The sequence below is a fragment of the Seriola lalandi genome, unplaced genomic scaffold, assembly GCF_002814215.2.
Source record: "Seriola lalandi dorsalis isolate HSWRI2012SDOR001 ecotype SW California unplaced genomic scaffold, Sedor1 jcf7180002054874, whole genome shotgun sequence".
Classification (NCBI taxonomy): Eukaryota; Metazoa; Chordata; class Actinopteri; order Carangiformes; family Carangidae; genus Seriola; species Seriola lalandi.
The window spans coordinates 449,265-469,264 of NW_019525427.1; the positions used below are offsets into that span (position 1 = coordinate 449,265).

Below are 20,000 nucleotides of genomic sequence, written 5' to 3' on the forward strand. Positions count from 1 at the left end.
GGGTGGGGGGTGGGGGGGATGTAGTGTCTGCTGGTAGAACGTAGAACAAAAACAGACTAAATGTCAGGGACAGGCGAACAGCACTGCACTTAGCAACAATCCTCTCGCCACTTCCTGGCCGATACACAAAGAGGGAGGGGGGGTTTTCAGTTGTTTGTGAGGAAGGAGAGGGAGAGGGAGAGGGAGAGGGAGAGGAGAACAGACAAGAGAGACAACAGAAAGAGACAGCAATATTAAGCAGCCTTTTGTCTGTCACAGTACATAAAAGGCAGAGGGAGGAGGAATCGATGTTGATTGAAATGCCTGTGTGTGTGTGTGTGTGTGTGTGTGTGTGTGTGTGTGTGTGTGTGTGTGTGTGTGCAGCGCGGTGACAGCACTCACTGATGATACTGACAGTGATTTTACAGTAACAAAAGCGGTGAATATGCTGCCTGTGTAAATGATGACAGTCATGACTTTTTACATGAAGCTGGGATCAAAAAATTCACACACACACAAAAAAAAAAAAAACGGATGTGGATTCAAGACTACTAAAAAATCCACCATGAAGACTCTTACTTCTTTGAGGGAAACCACCCCGATGAGACGTCCAATGCTGGTGACGTAGGCGTGGTCGAGGCCCAGCAGGGAGAAGATGGTGTGGGTCTGTGGGAGAACAGCAGAGGTGGTTGGAAACAGTTTTAAAAAAAAACAGTACGAACCAAGCGACAATAAAGCGGCGGGTTCCTGCTTTAAAAAGGAAATGAGGCTCCGTTAGGGAAATGCACCGCTGACTTCAATTATCCAACAATGACAAGTTCATTCACACTGGATTCATTCAGCTCGTCAAATATTCAGCTAAATGGGAAACGATCACTTCGGGAAATGTGACACAGGGACATTCAGAGTGTTTCAGCTGGAACAGTAGCAGTGATCTGAGCAGAACAGGATGAAGGGAAAAGACTGAAGTAGATTGTGGCAACGAGCCGCCATCTTTATCGGGGCAAGAAATGAGTTCACAAAGACAACAACATGGTTTTAACAGCCAATCAGAGACCGGTGCATTAGATAACAACCCACACCTGTCAAGTAGCTAAAATACGCTGTGTCCCAATTCAGGGTCACATCCTCCGTTTCCCAAACTATCCCAAGATTAACTGTGCGTCGACAATGACAACAAAAGGACAGCAAACAACGTCAACAGAGAGTCTGAGGATTTACACATTTAAATGTAAATATTATGTCTCAGTTCAGTTGAACAGAAAATGGCACAACTGTTAAAAAACCAAGGGCTTTAAAACCTCAAGTTGTCAAGGTTGCTGGGCGACAGGAGCAGCACTTTGTGCCAGACTGCCTCATTTTGGTTCAGCCTTTGCAGATCTACGACGGCTACAAAGGCCACACCTCCGAGGATGCGGCCCCTGACTTGGGACGCAGCTAAAGCTCATGAGTTAGATCGACTCTAATAGTGTGTGGAGGCAAAATAATCAAGGTGAGATAAAGAAACAGAGGATTAATAGAACAGGAAAAAGTGAAGTGAACGCAAAAAAGATACGACTGAGAATCAACTTGAAGTAGGAGCCATCTTGATTCCTGGAGTTAAACCTTCTAAATTAACAATTTTGACATATTCATAAGAAGGAAAAGGATTTCAACAAAGTTAAAAGTCTAAAGGGGATCTTAAAGGTTTCGTATTGATGCACAGACTCCAGCTGCAGCCTGCAGCCACACATTAACTTGTGACCGGTGTCTCATGAACTGGGTTAAACGCAGGATGAGGATGTTCAAGCGCAGTCTCTTGTTTAAAAAGGCTGTAAATGTCAAGACGGTGTCGAGGTCAATTTCGTCATTTACATGAGTTTAGTTACAGGCCATAAACTGGAGACTGATAAATCTCTCTGTTAAATAACCTCTTCATGTGAACCTGGACTGCAGTCTGTCGGAACATTTCTTCTGCTGAATCCATGCGATTCGTATTTGTCTCTAAAATGAAACAATATGATTCATTTCTGTGCAATAACAAAAACAACAACGCTCAGATGTTCTGTGAATACTGAGGTCGTCATTATGTTGTTGTTGGTGTCATTCATGTCTTCATTCTTACATTTCTACTTTAATGTTCACACGGTGAGAAATGTCGGTTTTCTATGATCCTCTGACCCCGTTTTGCTCTATTTATACCTCTCTGCCCTATTAGCGCTGCATTTGCTGATGCGATTACTCAGTTTCCCCACAGGAGTCATTAAAGTTTCATTTAATCTCGTCTTCACCACTAGAGTAACCGTGGAGGAGTGTGGGCTGTGTGCAGCTCAAACCAAAACGAGGGAGTGGAGAGTTGAAAACTTCAGCCGGGGGGGGGGGGGGGTCAGAAAGGTCGCAGGACTGATGCCAACTGGACTTTTTGTTCTGGACCCTTTTAGCGTTTAATGGGACTCTGCTTGGCCAGAGTAGACATTTGGGACATTTAAAATTGATCCCACTGTGCCAAGGAAAAGATTGTTAAGTGTTTTTAGGCAAAGGCCAGCTGTAATGTAATCTGCCCCTCCACCCCCCCACACACAGGTGGATATTGTAGCCTCTCTGGGGATGGTGTCCGCTCACCTACACTTCAACCCATTCACATCTATTTCAGCTGCTATTCACTGACTAAAGGTGTCATCAATAGTGTTTTGGCAACGACTTGTCAACTGGTGTTTGTCCTCTTTAATCAGAAAGTGAAAATGTTTTACACACAATGGAATGGGGATTATGGGAAATGTGGTCTTAAATTGGAGAAGCACTGCCACCACCAGGAACTATATACAGCACAGTGCCTCCACCATTACACACTGAAACAGGATCCCGCAGGGTCGAGTCACCCAAATGACCAAAAACACATTTATATGTCTGGCCCAGGCTTTGACATATGTCAGGCACTGACCCAACACAGTGGGGGTGAATAGATTTTATTTTTTTATGGTGCTCATAGTGACGAATAAAGGAATAAGTCAACATTTTTGGGAAATATTTGCACAGTTTAACATGTTATATATGTATTTTTTATGCACTGTAAATTTGATTTAATGGTTTTATGATTTCATTACTTCACAGCTTTTTTATAATTATTTATGTTTTACATGTTATTTAACACGACGGGCAATATTTACACATCTCTATGGAGAAATCTTTATATCTCTTTTCTATTTTGTCATTACTTACTGTTCAGTCAGTGTCATGTAACGCAAATCTCCCTTTGGGGACAATGAAGTATATTTTTTCTTATCTTACTTTTTAACACCTTATATTTGAACTATCTTCATGTGAAGTGATGTTTGTGAATTCACTTTACTCTTATCTTATCTTATTTTATCTTTTAACACCCCTTTATTTGAACTACCTTCATATGAAGTGATGTCTGTGAATTCTCTGTGTGTCTGGGACTTTGTTTCTGGAAAGAAAGGTTTTTTTTAATATAGTCTTTCATTGTTTTTGGTGCCAGAAATAATATTTCATTCCCCTCCATTGTATGTGACTGAAGGCAGAAATCTCAGACACAGATGTCTGAGCACATCAGCTCCACACTCCCTTCATGACCAGATGTGAATAGGTGACGAATTAAAGAAAAAAACCTGAGCAAATGAGAGGACAAACATGACATTTTACTTCATCACCTCGCTGTACATTTTTTTTGTAATGTAAGTAAACCAACCCTCTACTGATAATTATATTTTTTTTATATGTTACTTGTTATTTGAAGAAAATGATGGAATTGCGCTCTGCTTTGACGTCCGTTATCCACCACCTCAAACGAACTGGCAGCAGCCTCGGGCCAAAACTCAAAGAAACATAATCTAATTTAAATATTCCAAGAAAATAGATTTTGTTTGTTATATAAGGGTCCGCAGACGCACAAGAACAACAAGAATAAGGAGCATGGGATAAATGGCGGCCAGATTCGGAGAGGCTGAGTGAGAGAGAAAGACACACACACACACACACACACACACACACACACACACACAGCTGTATACAGCAGTGGTGGAGGGCGGTGTTTAATATGCTGAGGGAGATTGTGCGTGGTATTGGCTTTTGGCAGTGTGCAGCGGAGGGAGGGGAGCGAGATGGATTGGTGCAGGATCCCTCTCTTAAATGTTTAAAGAGTGTTCACACAGAGCCCAGAGGACAAGAGGGGGTGGGGGGCGTATGGCGTACAGCAGGTAACATTATGAATGGAGGACATTAGGCAGTGCCACAGCCGCCGGCAAACCAGAACGTCAGAGTGTGTGTGTGTGTGTGTGTGTGTGTATGATTGGTGGGAAGCGAGAGCTAAAACACTGTGTGGGTGTTTGGGTGTGTGGCTGTGCTGCAGTAAGAAAACTAAAGCTGGACAAGCTCTGAAGAGCTAAAGCTCCTTTCATGATGCTGTTCGTTCACACAGAGGGAGAAACTTGGCCAGAGTGTGTGAACTTGTCATTCTGCGGTTAATTCTGGTTTGAAACTATCATTGTGAAGAGCGGTCAATAACAATAACGCGTCTCATCAACACGAGAATCATCACTGAGGTTAAAAGAAACCCAGCAGTGTTTGATAAAACATACAGTGTTTATATAAAGTCTAACAAGAAGAACATCTGGGACGCAATCATCAGGCTCAGAATCAGTGTTTTAAGTGAGAGCACGTCGTGTGCTCAGTGTATTGGAAGTGGTGAAGGTTTCCTTCTTTCCAGGTGCTTTTGTTCATATTGGGAATGAAGCTGGCCTCACATTGATACACTAAACTTGATGTTTTTTTAAGTAATAAAGAATTTCTGACATAAAAATGCTGAAGATGTTATTAGTAAATTTCCCAGTCTTGGTATGTTTTGTTTACCTTCTACCACCCACTCTTCCATCCACAGGGCGCCAGCACTGATGAATGTCTGGACTGTTATAGTATTAAGACAAGTTATGAATGTGAACTATATGTATCAAGGGATTACACTAATTTTCAAAAAGAAAAATGTATGACAGAGTTAACCACTGAAAATCATGGTGTCTTCTTAACTTTAAAGCAGTCTGGCAGTCAATAGATTGTCGCATTGTTTTAATTTTGGCTCACCATGTTTATAAAGGCCTAGTTTTTGAGGGGTTAATTGGTTTTAAGCAAGTAAACTTGTTTATTCTTTGCTGTTTCAGCCCTGTAAAAAAAACATAACATAACTTCAAATAACTCGATTGTTGACTTTTAGCGTAAAATTATAGTCACATGAATCCTTGTTGCAGGACGGGGGACTACTTTGAATCAATTTGTTATTGCACATCTGAGCGAACAAAACCGACGCAGGGTTCCCCAGGGCTCTGTTCTCGGGCCTCTTCTGCTCACCGTCCATATATTCTCATTATCTTGGATGATGGAGAACAACAAATTATTTTACTATAATGATGCGGCTGACACACGTTTACATGGCAATATGTACAAATGACTTATACGTTTACAGTATGGTGTTTTTATACAGGGCTGAAACAGCTTGTTGATGTACAAAACAAAAAAGAATAAACAAGTTTACCTGCTTAAACCAATTAATCCTTTAAAAACAAGTACTTTATAAACATGATAAAACAAATGGACAACCTCTTTTAGATCTTTTTTAAATGTATTTGGACATTTAATTTTTTGACTGCCATACTGCTTTAAAGGTCAGAAGACACCATGATTTTTAGTGGTAAAGTCTGTCACACATCATTCTTTTGAGATGTTGCCAATTTTATAATCTGTTTTTATACTGTTTTCTTATTGTGTTTTTTACTTCTATTTTTGTGCTTCTTTTATTTCTGTTACGCACATTGAATGACCTCTGTGCACGATAATAATGTGCTATATAAATAAATTCGCCTTGCCTATAGATACATTATGTTCTGTCGAGGCCTTTGAGAGGCTCTAGGACATTCAGTTGTTATGCACCACATATGTGGACAAAGTTCTTTTGAATAAAGGCTTCAAACTTTTCTGTTTGTTTCGTTTTCTCAGTATTATTCAGTTCTGCTTTATTTTATCTCCTGTTTCTATTCTAAATCCCATTCATGTGTCTTTTTATAGTCATATGCTTCTTTTTTTTTCCTTATGTAAGGCACTTTGTATTGCTTCGTTGTTTGGCCTTGTGGGGCGCTTCACCAATGAACTTGACTAAATCAATGAATAACTGCTGATGCCCATGTTCACATAATTGAAGCAGTTATTCTACACCAATGATCACAATCAATCGGATTCAGAGGTATCACTGTTTTATCAGTGTGGATAACCTGAAACACAACACTAAAGACACACAGCTAGTAGCAAAGGATGTACATTAGAGACACACACACTGAGGTTGAACAGCAGCTGTATTTGCAATCAGACCTTGTGCAGCGACGTGCGTTCCACCAGCTGGAACGGGGCGGGGTCGATCTTGCAGTTGTTGAAGTTGACCTGCTCATCAAGCTGCTTCTCCTCCCACTCTGCAATCTGCAAAACACACAGAGGAAAGAAATGAGCGACGAGAGTTAAACATCACTAAAGACTTGACAACAAAAGAAGGAGCAAAAAATTAAAGGACTTTCTTGATCAATTAATACAGAGGTAATTAAATAAACTGCATCATATCCAACCGTAAGAGAAGTAGATGACACTGACTTGATGTTGACTCCCAGTGCTACAGCCTGGCTTTGTTTGGGCCAAACATTTATTTTTTGATTGACTACAAACCTTGGAGTGACAGACAGAGTGTGTAATAGAGGCTGTTAACAGATGATGTCTTTATGTCTGGTGTCAGTCACTAATCAGAAGTCAAAGCCACTGAATAATCCCATACAACCTCCTGACAAATCACCTCCCTCTGATAGACAATCAATGGACCGGACACCGCACTGAACGACTCTATAAATCATACGAGACCCACAACGATGGACGGCGGTGAAGAGTGAATGGCGAACGATAAAGGGAGAAGCAGCGAGGAACGATGACACGGCAGATGTATGAGAGGAGAACGGTGAGTGAGTCTGAAGAAAGAACAAAAAAAAAAAAAAAAGAGGCGATGGAGGTGCAAAGTGTGAGGAATGTGCGGCTGACAGAGAGGAAATGAGAGGTGCTGTTGATGGATGAATTATGAATGATGTCATATCCAAAAATATAAGACTCCAGGGTAATCTATCCGTCTGGGGATATTGAGGAATCTGAAAAACAGAAGCGTGATGTCACCAAGCGCACGCTGAGGTTCGAGTTGGACAAAAAACAGGTTTTTGAAGGTAAGGCTGCTTCATACTCCATCTTTTTCTTACCGTCAACAAATCCCATCAAGACACCAAAACCAACTATGAATTAAAGATGATCTATCGTATTCCTTGCTGCCCAAAAAATATCACAAACATCAGTGAACCAGACTGATGCAGTGGGTGACGTTCATTAACATGCACCCTGTTGCGTGTATGTTGTTTTTTTCCCTGCGGCCTGAAAGCGAGGGCATGACGTGTGAAAGTGTGCGTTTATGCGAATACGTGTGTGCCGGGACGAGGAGGGGATTGGGGATTGGTGGACAACTCCTCTCGCTGATTGTCTCCTGGCAGATGTCTTCGTCAAATATAAGGAACAAAGATGGCCTGGCCGAGCTGCAAGGGGAGAAAACTCATCTACCTCCTGTCAGGCCTCACTATTGTCTACGCCTGAGCAGCCGTGTCTAGAGCTTTGTGGTATTTGAAAGTTAGTAGGGGTGGACCGCCATTTCCTTTGTCCACCTTTTCTACAGTTTTAGTTAGTTATGGAGGTTAGTTGTTGTTGTAATCTGGCTTTGTTATATTTGAGCAGGTTATGTCTGTGTTTTGTTTCTAGACAGATTTGTTTTGTTTGTTCACCCTGAAGCTGGAATACACTGTCAGCACTTTGTACATAACAACACACGCTGTAGTTTATTTTAACTTAGTGCCACATACACTTCCCTGGTACAGTGAATACTCACTAAAGCAACAAATATGCATTAATATGCAGCTGAAAATAGTCCCAGACACAAGTGTTAGCACCAGATTCTCCTTCTTGGGATCGGGAAACAGCGTTCACACCATCACGTCTTCATTGAAACCTTCATGATTGAACTTCACAGGCTTGTAGCTATACCTGGGTGATGTCACCTCAATAACTAGAGGTGAATAGTTTTCATGAGGTTTGTAATACTCCCTATGACAACTAAACAGACACTGAAATTAGTCTAGTTACCTTTTAATTAACAGGTAAACTAACATATGAAATGCACAAACGTCACCACAGTTCATCTGTGGTAGTTCTGATAACCCTTTGCTGCTTTACTCTCATTGGCTGTAATGTGTGTGTTTATATCTGTCCGTCTTACCTCTCTGATGGTCATGTCGTCCTCCAAATCTCCATCATCCTGCACAGAGGAGAAGAAGAACAGGAGAGCAGTGAGTACACACACACACACTGAACACTGACATGAAAAAACCCAAAGTGTAAAACACAAATACACAAGCAGTGATGAAATGGTAATACAATGTGGTCCAGCTGGTTATTATCTCCATAAACATTGATTTGTACTGTTCAACTCTGCCCCCCTTCACTGCATCTGTGCACAGAAGGTAAAGTGACACACTGAAAACACATTATCACCCATGCATCACATCAGAAGTGTTATACGGTGCCGCCGTGTTGAGACAGATGGACAGAAATGGAATGAGCGACTAAAAGAGCGACTACAGTACATTTAATGAGTGCGGGGGATGTGATGTATGAGATGTCAGAGCAGATGATCATTATAATGATGGATCTGCGGCGCTCTCGCAGCTCACGGCTCGTAACTGACAAGCTGATACCGCTTGAAACGCCGGAGTCAAACTAGCAACCCTGTGCTTAACAGAGAGGCAGCCAGAGAGGTCTGGGTGATGGAAATGTACGACTGAGTGTCTGAGAGCGTTACCAGGGGGTGTGTACGCAGCTCAGTGTGTGTGTGTGTGTGTGTGTGTGTGAGACAGGCTGTGAAATACGATTTCAAAGTGTTTAGTCATGTGCTTGAGTACAGGTATTTACTTTCTCAGGATTGAATGCAAGAGAACATGTGTGTGTGTGTTAGAGAGAAGGATAGGCAATGTGTGTGTGTGTGTGTGTGTGACCCAGGGGCTGATGGGAGCCCTGAGCTCATTTATCCCCATCGCTGTTGTGGCTGACTTGTCGGTAACCCTAGCAACTGCTGCCGCAGGGTAGAAAAGAGGTGCCCTACTGTAGGATTATGCAAGCAGAGGCCAGACGTGCCTGGAGTTGATGAGACAAAACAAACACACACACACACACACACACACACACACACACACACACACACACACACACACACACACACACACCTACAGCACTTTATCACTGCTGTTCCACTGATCATTCTGCTTGTCACACAACATAAGGGCACTTTGAATGTCGCCAAGACACACTGTTGTTCCGGGGTAAAATGTAAACTAAAGAAAGATGGGGAGATCATATCACTTTGGTGTGTGTTTGTGTGTGTGTGTGTGTGTTTGTTTGTGTGTGTGTGTGTGTGTGTGGAGGAGAGACAGAGAGAGAGAGAGAGGTGGGCCTATGCATGCAAAATAGGTGCTTTCAGAAAGATTAGCTGCTCGATTAAGAGAGCAAGTCTCTGCTTTTCAATACATGAGTGAGGCGGAACTCTGTGTGTGTGTGTGTGTGTGTGTGTGTGTGTGTGTGTGTGTGTGTGTGTGTGTAGAATAAACTGCGCATCTGCATGTGACCGACAGTGAAATGAGATGCACTGTGTGGGCACATTCAAATGAGATTTGAATGACGAGCGTGCAAGTGTGTGTGTGTGTGTGTGTGTGTGTGTGTGTGTGTGTGTGTATGTGTGTGTGCAGAGGCATGTGAGAGGCAGCAGGACTGCAGAGTGCTGACAATAGGCCGATGAAGCTGTAGTGCTCTGCTGTGCTGTTTCTGTGACCAGACAAAGATTAGAAAGGTCCGCTGCTCTTCCTTCCCCCTCCTCTCGCAGCGATCCATCTTTACTTCCGTGCAGCGACCACATCACCCAATCAGTGGCAACCGTCCAAGACTGGGTCAGCAGGGAGCACACAATCTACCACCAAAGACTGCTGCATCATACACACGCACTGTCGGATTATGTAGTCAGCGAAAGTATATAATGAAAAGAGCGTGGTGATGGTGGAAGTTTGGATAGAAAGGAGCTCTCTCTCCGGGATAGTCCCTTTTTTACATTTCCAATTTTTAGCATATTTGTCTTCTGATCTAAAGGGTCAGTTCATCCAGATTAAAAAATACTTTGTCTTTTACACCTACTATCTATTATATGGCATTACAATAAGTTTAGGTTTTATTTGGAGTTTCTCAACAACGAAAAGAAAAAGTACATTATCACTGTTTTGTTAAAAAATTCCTTCTGTAACTGTGTGAAGAATTCATTTTCAAAACAAAAAAAAAAGAAATGTGTCTCAAAATCATGTTCTGGTTGCTAGCATATTAATACTTAGCAGGTATAAAAGTTACCATCCAAGTTTAGTGTGTTAGCTAACATCTGCTTATTAGCACTAAACACAAACAACAGTTGAGGTGGGAACAGATATTTGGTCATAAACAAAAGTACTGGACAAACAGTAATTTTATGTTTCATCCTCTGACGACCACGAACGTCCGTATCTGATTTCACTGTAATCCATCCGAGATCTGTGTTTCCATAAAAAATAGAAATGTGAACTTCAAGTCGGCGCTGGAGGGAAAGTTCGAGGATCACCAAAGTCATCGGGAACCATGAATATCGGTTCACGGTTAGAACCAAGTTTTCAATGCTTTGAGGAGCACATATTAAATTTCCATTCACCTACATTTTGCTCAGGTGTCGGCAGAAATCTGCAGACTAATCACTCAGAACCTGGGAAAGTTACCAGCAGGATACGACTGGACGTACATGTGATTGTATGTAATGTTAATAAATTCTTGAAGCTTTTTCTTCACATAAGGTCGTTGTAACGTTCACTCTTAACAACTTCTGAGCTCATTACATCAGCTCTTCTCAGCCGACGGCTTCCCATTGCATGCTGGAAGCAGCTCGTATTAATACGTGCAGACATCTGAATTTAGCATCAGTATCGTCGTCATTAACACCCTGCTCTCTATCCTCTGTGATGGTTCCAATGACAAAGGACGTTATCGAGTTTGTCTCTCGTGCTAATTTTAATAATGTGTGTTGTTTCTTGCTGCTGCCTGAACCACACACCACATGGTGCAACAGGGAGACATTGCAACAATAATTACTTATCACTCATGTGCAGCCAATGCTCCCTTTGCTTATTGCTTTCACATTCTATTACTAGTCTATTATTAATCCTGTCTGTGTATCTGATTGGATTGCAGAGAGTTTAACACAATTGTGAAATGACATCATTAATGACTTTGGTCTAATTACAGTTGTGTGAGCAACAATGACGCTGCGCTTGTCGTAACAACTTCAGTGAAAACTCTGTGAAATGGTGGGTAGTAAATCTTTAAGGTAATGCTGTGGTACTGTGGTTATTATTTGCGAAATGACACCCTCAAAAATCACGGGCTACACCTTGGAAACGTGAGACTATCTGAGTGACGCCCGTCAAAAGCCCAAAGCTCTTTTTAATAATGACGCTCCAAAAACCTGCGACGGAGTCCTGACCCTGAAAGGATCTGATATCAGGCATCACATCAGTTCACCCTCAAAACAAATTACAGTCAGTATGTCACACTCATCTTCTCCTGATAAGTTCACTTTCTCTCTCTCTCTCTCTCTCCTGTGTATCTCCTCCGTGTTGTCTGAAATTATTCAGGAAATGAAAACTTCATCCTGTCCCCTGAATATTCCTCCTATCAGATACCTGAAGGACATTTTTAATGGAGTAGGTGTCTTTGTAATACAACTTAAAAACTTGCTGTCGTTTAACCTATTCTGAAAGAGTTAACACTTGACCCTGATGAGTTTAATAATTACTGCCCCTATTTCAAAATTCATCTTTCTTGCTCTATAAAAAAAAACGAGTATCTTACACTGTAATCTCTTCTGTTTTATCAATGAGAACAGCTTTAGTTTGATGTGATCATCACAACACTGAGACCTTCAGCCGTGGTACGTCACATAGGAAATCATTATCCTCTTGGACTGTCTGGACAGCAGCAACAACAAACGTTAGCAAGGTAATGTTAGCTCCTGACGCCCCAAAACATCAACTTTCAACTTTATGCTGACGACACTAACGTATATATTCCAGCTCTGTCCTGAACGACAGAAAGAAAGAAACTGCACTTTCTTCCAAACTGAATATTCTGCCATAAATGACAGAGTGTCCCTAAATGTTGTGCAGCTGTATCCCCCCAAAAAAACTGACATGTGTGTAATTGGACTCAGCAGTTCGGCTCCAGATGTCACAATGACTTAGCTCATTATCTCCCTGCATCAGTGATAATTCTGCAGTTATTCTTCATAATAATGTTGGATAAACACGTCAGACCGGTTCTGAAATCCTGTGATCCTCCTCGAGATCAAATCATTCCTCTCTAGTCATTCGTACTTTCCTTTACATCAATCTTTATCAGAGCTGTAACTGGCTCTGAGATCCGCTCTATCTTTTTCTTTGACTGTTGTTCAAGGTGGACAACTGAACATACGTGTATGTATACAACTAGTTTTGTGTTTTTGCCTCAGGGCTTTGTTTTCTGTCGCATGGAGGGTGATGCTGATGCTGCCAACAGCCAAACAACATTGTTAAGGCGTCAAACAATGAGGACATACTGTATATCATATCTCTACAAACACTTAAATGCAACTTGTCTTTTCTCTTTTGCATCAAGTGTGTGTGTTCCCACGCAAGTGTGTATACGTCAAGAAATAAAGACGCACATTCCCCAACAACCTAAAGAAACACGAGAAAAAAACACTGTAAGTGAGATGCCAAAAAATAAAAAATAAATAAAAAACTGAGCCCACCAGCCATCATAAATAAAGGATGCATTACGAAGATGCAAGAGTGGGGGGAAAATAATGAGAAAAACAGTGAGGAGAGACCGAGAGGCTGGGCGGCATTATTCTTCCGAAACAGACTACTGATGTCATTTACCCTGCATCAATATTTCACGGCCTAGATGGAGGGATGGTGGGGAGGCGGGGGCAGTTAACAGAGATACAAAAACGGCAGGAGGACTTTAGAAAGGAGGTAAAGATGGACGACAAGCGCGAGAAATGAAACTGGATCCGGAAAGAGAGTGAAGCGGTGAGAGCTGAGCAGGAGAGGAAGAGGAGGCAATAACTTGATTTTCCTCCGCCGTGGGGGTGTAACTCGGAGGTCTTAGGGGAGAAAAGAAAAAATGTATAAATTTTATTTGTCCATATTTCTGCTCAGGCCCACGGAGCCTCGACGGACTCAGAGAAAATGCTGTAATCAGCAGCGCTCTCTCTGCTACGTGCACTTATACGCTGCTGAATGTTAATTATAACTCCTGATGACAGGGGAAACAGACCTACTGGCTTGTGGTACTGTAAATGCACACACACACACACACACACACACACACACACACACACACACACACACAACAAGTGCTACAGGGGTTCATTACTAATTAGCTCACTGGAAGGCAATAATGACTAACATGCTTCTAGGCCCACTTAACACATCCAAAATTCATTGCGCTAATAATACACCATGTGTGTCAGCACTGACCGTACGAGATGCTCCTCTTGGGAAGCTCTCAACAAATCTCTGGACTTCATTAAATTACAACCAGCAGTGGCGGATGAGGGCCACTGCCAACTCGACAGGCGTCCATCAATTCATGTTAAACACTATAACGATGTACATAAAGGACATAAAATCTGACATAAAATGGCCTTAAGCCAAGGCTGAGGTTCGTTAGTCACGCCTTAACTGGTGCTAAGATCTATTTTTACATCCCCAACAGTTTCACACTTAAGCCGCGGATTTTCATTTTTTAAGTTAAGTTTCTGCTGCAACCAGAGGTGCAGGTTTGGTTTCACACGTGGTCAGAAATACAAATAAAAAACAAACACGTTTATGAATGTTATTGCCAGCATTTGTATCAATCTAAAAAAATTACGTATTGTCATGAAATTTAATTCTTATATTATGGTTTCCAAATTAATGGCAGAAAATGACTTGATTGATACTGGTGCATTGTTTGTTGTGACTTTCATCAGTCAAATTGCACAGTGTCTTGAATTATAACACAATTTCATGAGTTCTAAAATGCATAAACATATAGAAGCACTTGGGGATATGATTTGATTTAAAATATATAAAAGTTTTTCATGTGGTACATTCACACTGATAAAGTTGAATTTCCTCCGACAGGCCAAATACCAATAAATCAACATATATACAACATAACATAGACTAGAATAAGAAGTAGCTGTAGTATTCCTGAGAAGTTTTTATCGAGTCTGTTGAAAGGTACAACTCATCTTTCAAGATTTTACTCGGGATTTCATTTCACACCTTCTCCTAAATGGGTCTCTGTGATCCATGAGCTTCCTAAATCTGCACCTAAACCTGTAATTGATGGCGTTAATAATGTTCACTGCAGCATCAATAGTTGATGTCCGACTCAGAAGAGAAATTAAAAAAAGTTACAGAATATATGGGACCTGAAATCACTGTGATTCCAGGTTCAGAAGGAAAAACTGTCTGATGACCTCAGTGTTGAAACATGTTTGGTAATTTGCTGCACGATGTTTACTTTACAGATTAGAGCACGGAGGCTTTGCGCCGGATTAACAGATGAAAGATGTGTATAAGAGACAGGCCCTGAATCCCTACTGTACATACTCACTAATACGCTTAATGAAAGATGCCATTTCGCAGGAATAATGCACCACGCTGTGGCGAATGAATAATGAGAGGTTTTTTGTTCATTTAAAATTTCACTAAAATGAAAACTGTGGTGTTTTTGTAAATTCTGACCTTTAACGTAGCACCCCGTCAGGACAATCAATGCGAATTTAGCTGCCAGTGAACGCTAGCTGTGCTGTTGCACAGACATTGCCTCACAGAGAGACGGACCATGTAATGAGCTGCACTTCTGCTGTAAATACGTGAAACTAGTACATTTTCTTTTCATTAATCTCTATGATTACTACAGTTGAAGAAATGTGTTTCCTCATTCACCTCAAACTAAAGTTCCTCCGGTTGCAATACACCTTCCTCTGTGTTTTGCCGCCACACAACTCACAACACGGGCGCTGTGGTGTCACGGTGTGAAATACACACCTCAGGCTTCACACCAAAAAAAAAAAAAAAAACACTCCCTATGCGCAACCTCTGTTATTAATTTTGTACTTTTCTCTGGGCAAGTTTGACTTCTGCTGTGTAATTGTGTACTGTGTTACTGTGTTAAAGAACCAGGAAACTGCAGAGCTGGATATTAGAAAAATCAAACATGGACACGGAGCTACGGTTGAAAACCATCTGAAATCCATTTGGTGGGGACAGTGATTTGAGAACCTGATGTTGTCAGTATTTTCTCTTACTTATCAACAAGATTAAGACTTCACAGTGTAATTTATTAGCTTTGAACCACGAGTTTGTACAAGCCCCGAAGTAACAGATGAAGAATGATCTGACACTGCTCTGTGCTTGTGAATGATTGAAAATGTGTATGGACTTCAATAATTGTCACTGACATGTGAAACTAATGGAGCCCTTTAAAGTGCCTCAAGTCTAAATCATTAATAATGCTAATAGAGTTACACTGACACAGTGACTGAGAATCTGAGGCAATGGGTTATAATTATACTCAAGTGATGTTGGGGACAAATAAACATTTCCATTAGGGTTCCTTTGTCGTTTTTCTTTTGTTTTTCTTATGTCTTGCACTGCTTGTGTGTGTGTGTTTTTGTTGTTGTTTTTTTTGCTTATTTTGTGTGTTTTTTAATTGTCTACTCTATGTGCCCTTTAAAATGCCTGCTGGGAACAAATAAAGTTTCTTGGATTGAATTGAAAACGCACCTAATTTGCTGCCTGTTAACATCTGTTCAGACTGAATTCTAAGCAGATTTTAGATGTTGTGCCCAAATATCACAATTTCATACAGAGTCAATGTTAAGATGCGAGTGGTGTCGGGAAAAGCTACTTGGAAACTGCAAGTAGTGAAGCTCTAAGCTAGTTTTTATGGGAAGTAGCTACAATACAAGCTACTTCTCATATAGCTACTTAAGCTACTTCATGCTAACAAACAACATCTGATGAGTAATATACTAAATACACATATTATTACTATTATTATTAAGTGATCTGATAAACGACTGCATCATTATTATTTTCTGATGAAATTTATTACACTATAGAATAAATTAATGTCGTTGCACAGGACGCCACAGCAATGCTACAGCTACGCTACAGCTAGGCTAGGCTACGCTAACCGAGCACCAGTGGATAAATTTAGCTAACCTAGCTTAACATTCCTACTCTCCACTACAAGACATGAGTTTGCTGCAGGGTGATGGATTATCTGTGCAGGTGTAAAATGTCTGAACTTGAGCTAAAACTTTGTGCTTATTCCAAGTCCGTATAAAGTTCATTTTATAAACACACAGAGAAAAGAGGAAAAAAGAGACTGTAGGGAAATAACAGAAACAGTCAAGTTTTGAGATCAGTCAGACTGAGCCATCACAGAAACAAACACGATCACAATAAACACACACGCAGTCTGTGTGATATCATAAGTATACTGGGGTAGGGACTGAATTCAATATTATTTCATATTTTAACTGTGGCTTGCATCATTTTGAAAAGAAACAATTTTACGACTTAACACGTATTGATTACTCTCAGTTTTCTTAAAACTACAGAGTAAGAGTCCTTGGATGCTGATCATGTTTCCTCAGATACTTAAGTCAGAACTACTCATGGTTACAACCTTTGAAGTGGAATGAAAATAAAAAACTAGACATTTTAATTTGCTTTGATTTGAAATTAAATAAACATTATGAATTTATGTTAAGGTAAAAACTACCTAAAATACTACATTTCTGTATGACTGTTTACAGTATACAGTGGAGGGGAATAAACACAGACTGCATAAACAATTCAGCAGCCATATTCATGGTAATAACGCCCTGAACACACCTTCATCACTTTTATGTCATCCCAGACAAAATGGCTACATCAAAAATGTAGTTTCTCTGATGCTGTTTTTCTAACGTCTGGATGATTAAAGCACTGAATCAGTAGAAAAGTGTGTAACAGCTGTGACTTCAACAACCAAGTGTACGAGATGATCAAGACAAAGATCCACTGTGAGCACAGTGAGCAACTCTGACACTGAAAGTCTGTATCTGCTCTTTCATCATAACACTGGATTGAAATAAAAATGAAAAGCAAATGTGTAGAAGAAACGTGGATAACATGCTCACCCCAAAGAGACTCTTTAAGTTGGGTGGTGGCTCCTATAGTGAATGAAATGACATTATATGCGGTGAGTGAGAAACAATTTCACGATGATATGAAAACTTGTGCGATGTGAAAAGGTTTCAGATTATAAATAAATCACTGATGCCAAACGTGTCGACGTATTTGGTTTGATTATGTAAAGTTTAATGGTGTTTGATTTTTCAGAAACGGATGCCGTGCGATCGTTCGTCATGCAACGCCAGATGATCTCGTATCATGGAATCATTTGTCTCAATTCACAATCAGGCACTTGTTCCATTGATTGACATGCATCGCTGCTGGAGAGCGCGCGGCCGCTGTTAATTGGACAGCAGGCCGCATCCCGGTTTGTGATGATATTTTCCAATACCTCCCAGGACTTCTCATGCATCATCATTTCATCTGAGCTGCTGCTGGAACGCTGTCGTTCAAATACCTGCCTGGTGCTAATGAAGAGAGATGATGCTCCTATCCTGGTATTTAACGCTGCATGCACAGAGGAGCTCGCCCCAGTATGGTGCTTCCTGCCCCCTCCCCTCCCCTCTTGCACATTAAACACATGGTATAGCACAGCGTTTCTTTCATCAATTACAAGGAGTGCGATGGGACTTTGGGTCACTCCAGGAACAGGGTGGGATCCTGCTCTGGGAGGCGGTCACTGATAGGACGCCTCGGGTGACACAGCTGATGATGGACAGCACAGCATGCTTGGTTGAACAGCCTCGTCCTCGTAGACCACTTGCCCGTTACTCAATCGTATTTTAATTGTAAGACGACAGTAGTGGGGCGTAATTTCACCCCATGAACACTGCTCCCTCAGGGAATTTGCAGATTTGAGAAAAGCTAAATTTAATAGGCAGGAGGCTCATTGAAAGTTAAGAAAATAATAACCAAATGAAACAGCTGTCAAGACAACGCTTAAATAAAATACATAAATGTTAAAGAGCTCTGTCACAAAGGACAGTGAAATAAGTTAAAAAGAAGTTAAAAAAAAGTTTATTGGGACCCAAAGTGTTAAAATATAAATAAATATAGACCATATATATAATCTTTTTAAGTAATTTTAAGTAAGCGCTGATAGTTTTTTAGCAGGTTATTGAAGCATTTGATGCATCATTGGCTTTGGCGCTAAGCAATGTTGGTATCCTCTATTGACCACAGGACCAGTGGAGGCTGATTGAGATGAATGGTTGCTAGGCTGAGAGGCAGTGAGAGGTCAGAGGGCGGGTTCACAGGTTGGACAAGGATGAGGGTGTTCAACACTTTTTGGCACGATGGCACAGTCGGGCTTTTGGTGGAGCCTGGCCATCGGCATTTGGGATTAGCCCTGGGATGGAGATGACGGTGGTGACAATCAGTTGATTTGCTGATGAACCTGTTGCCGGGCGGATTCCGGGCATTTGGGTAACCTCGATCGGTGGCTCTTACCACGACAGATATCCTGACTCTTTTGGACGGCTTCCTGAGCTCAGGAGACGTGGGGCTCTCCATGTTGTTGTTTTTCTTCCGGACGATCAGAAACAAGCACACAAGTGTTAAACAACAACCTCAACGTCAGAGTGACTTTGCAAAACGTAAACTTCCTTGCAAAACGCCACTTTGACGTGAGCAAACCTCACTGCAATGTTGTGGGGGGGAAAAAAATTAATTGAAACCTTATTTTTATGAAACAAGCCATTAGCAGGGTGGTGCAGGAGCTGGGTTTTCTTTAAAGCCTTGCAGGATGCAAGACTGAGACAAAGTGAAAAAGGTTTTATATTGAGGGCGACTGAGATACTGTGTGTCTGTGTGTTTTCTGTATATGTGTGTGTCTGTTTGTGTGGGAGGTGCTGTACTGTAGAGCGTGAAGGACTGTATGTGAGAGATAGCATAGGACTGTGTGGGTGTACAGAATGTGTGAACGACAGGATGTGAGCCACCGTGTGTGTGTGTGTGTGTGTGTGTGTGTGTGTGTGAGTGTGTGTGTGTGTAATGGGTATATTCGAGGTAATGACTCTCTCACCTCCAGGCCCTCTGTGTCTGGACTGGCACAGAACAGGTTCTTTAAAGCAATGCCCGAGTTATCGTTTGGACCTGAATGAGAGAGAGAGAGAGAGAGAGAGATAATCAGTGAAACCATCAAAGATCCCTGCTCTCCATCTGTTAGATAATCATGTGCCGTCTGTTTGCAGACCTAATCTTACTGGTCCCGTCTAAACAAGTGTTACAACAACAGTTGCATCATGTGCAAAAATTCTGTCAGACCTGGACCTTGATGATGAATCTAGAGAAAAACAAGATCTCGCTGGGCTTCATGCTCTTAACTTGGCAGGAAAACAGCAGGACATTTTTATCCAGTATGAGCCAGTGTTACATGTATGCTAACTTTATCCCTGCTGCTGGTTGATGTTTTGGGACACCAGCAGTGAGCGTGTTCATGTCCAGCTACCTGCACAGCTAACTTTGCGTATTGTCTCAGTTAGCATTATCATAGCTACAACCTGCGGCTACGAGAACAACCTGAAAAAGAAATCCACAGATACAAAAAGAGCAATAAATGCTCATTTCCATATTTAAATAATTATAGGAGCCAAAGAAAAGAATAATAACTTTCTGTCCCGCGAT

The 20,000-nt window shown here is 41.3% G+C and overlaps 1 protein-coding gene across 2 annotated transcripts in view; it reads right to left on the reverse strand.

Annotated features, from left to right (window-relative positions):
- LOC111671296 (chloride channel protein 2) overlaps positions 1-20,000 on the reverse strand; it is a 142,664-nt gene that overhangs the window by 7,414 nt on the left and 115,250 nt on the right. Inside the window, exons 19-24 of one of the 2 annotated variants that reach the window (XM_023428394.2) lie at positions 19,399-19,469; positions 18,825-18,899; positions 17,381-17,413; positions 8,312-8,350; positions 6,334-6,438; positions 559-645 (exon numbers count right to left, since the gene is read on the reverse strand). In XM_023428394.2, coding sequence (XP_023284162.1) covers positions 559-645; positions 6,334-6,438; positions 8,312-8,350; positions 17,381-17,413; positions 18,825-18,899; positions 19,399-19,469 — 410 coding nt within the window. The remainder of the gene's footprint in view (positions 1-558; positions 646-6,333; positions 6,439-8,311; positions 8,351-17,380; positions 17,414-18,824; positions 18,900-19,398; positions 19,470-20,000) is intronic. The other variant, XM_023428396.2, reaches the window with a different exon arrangement.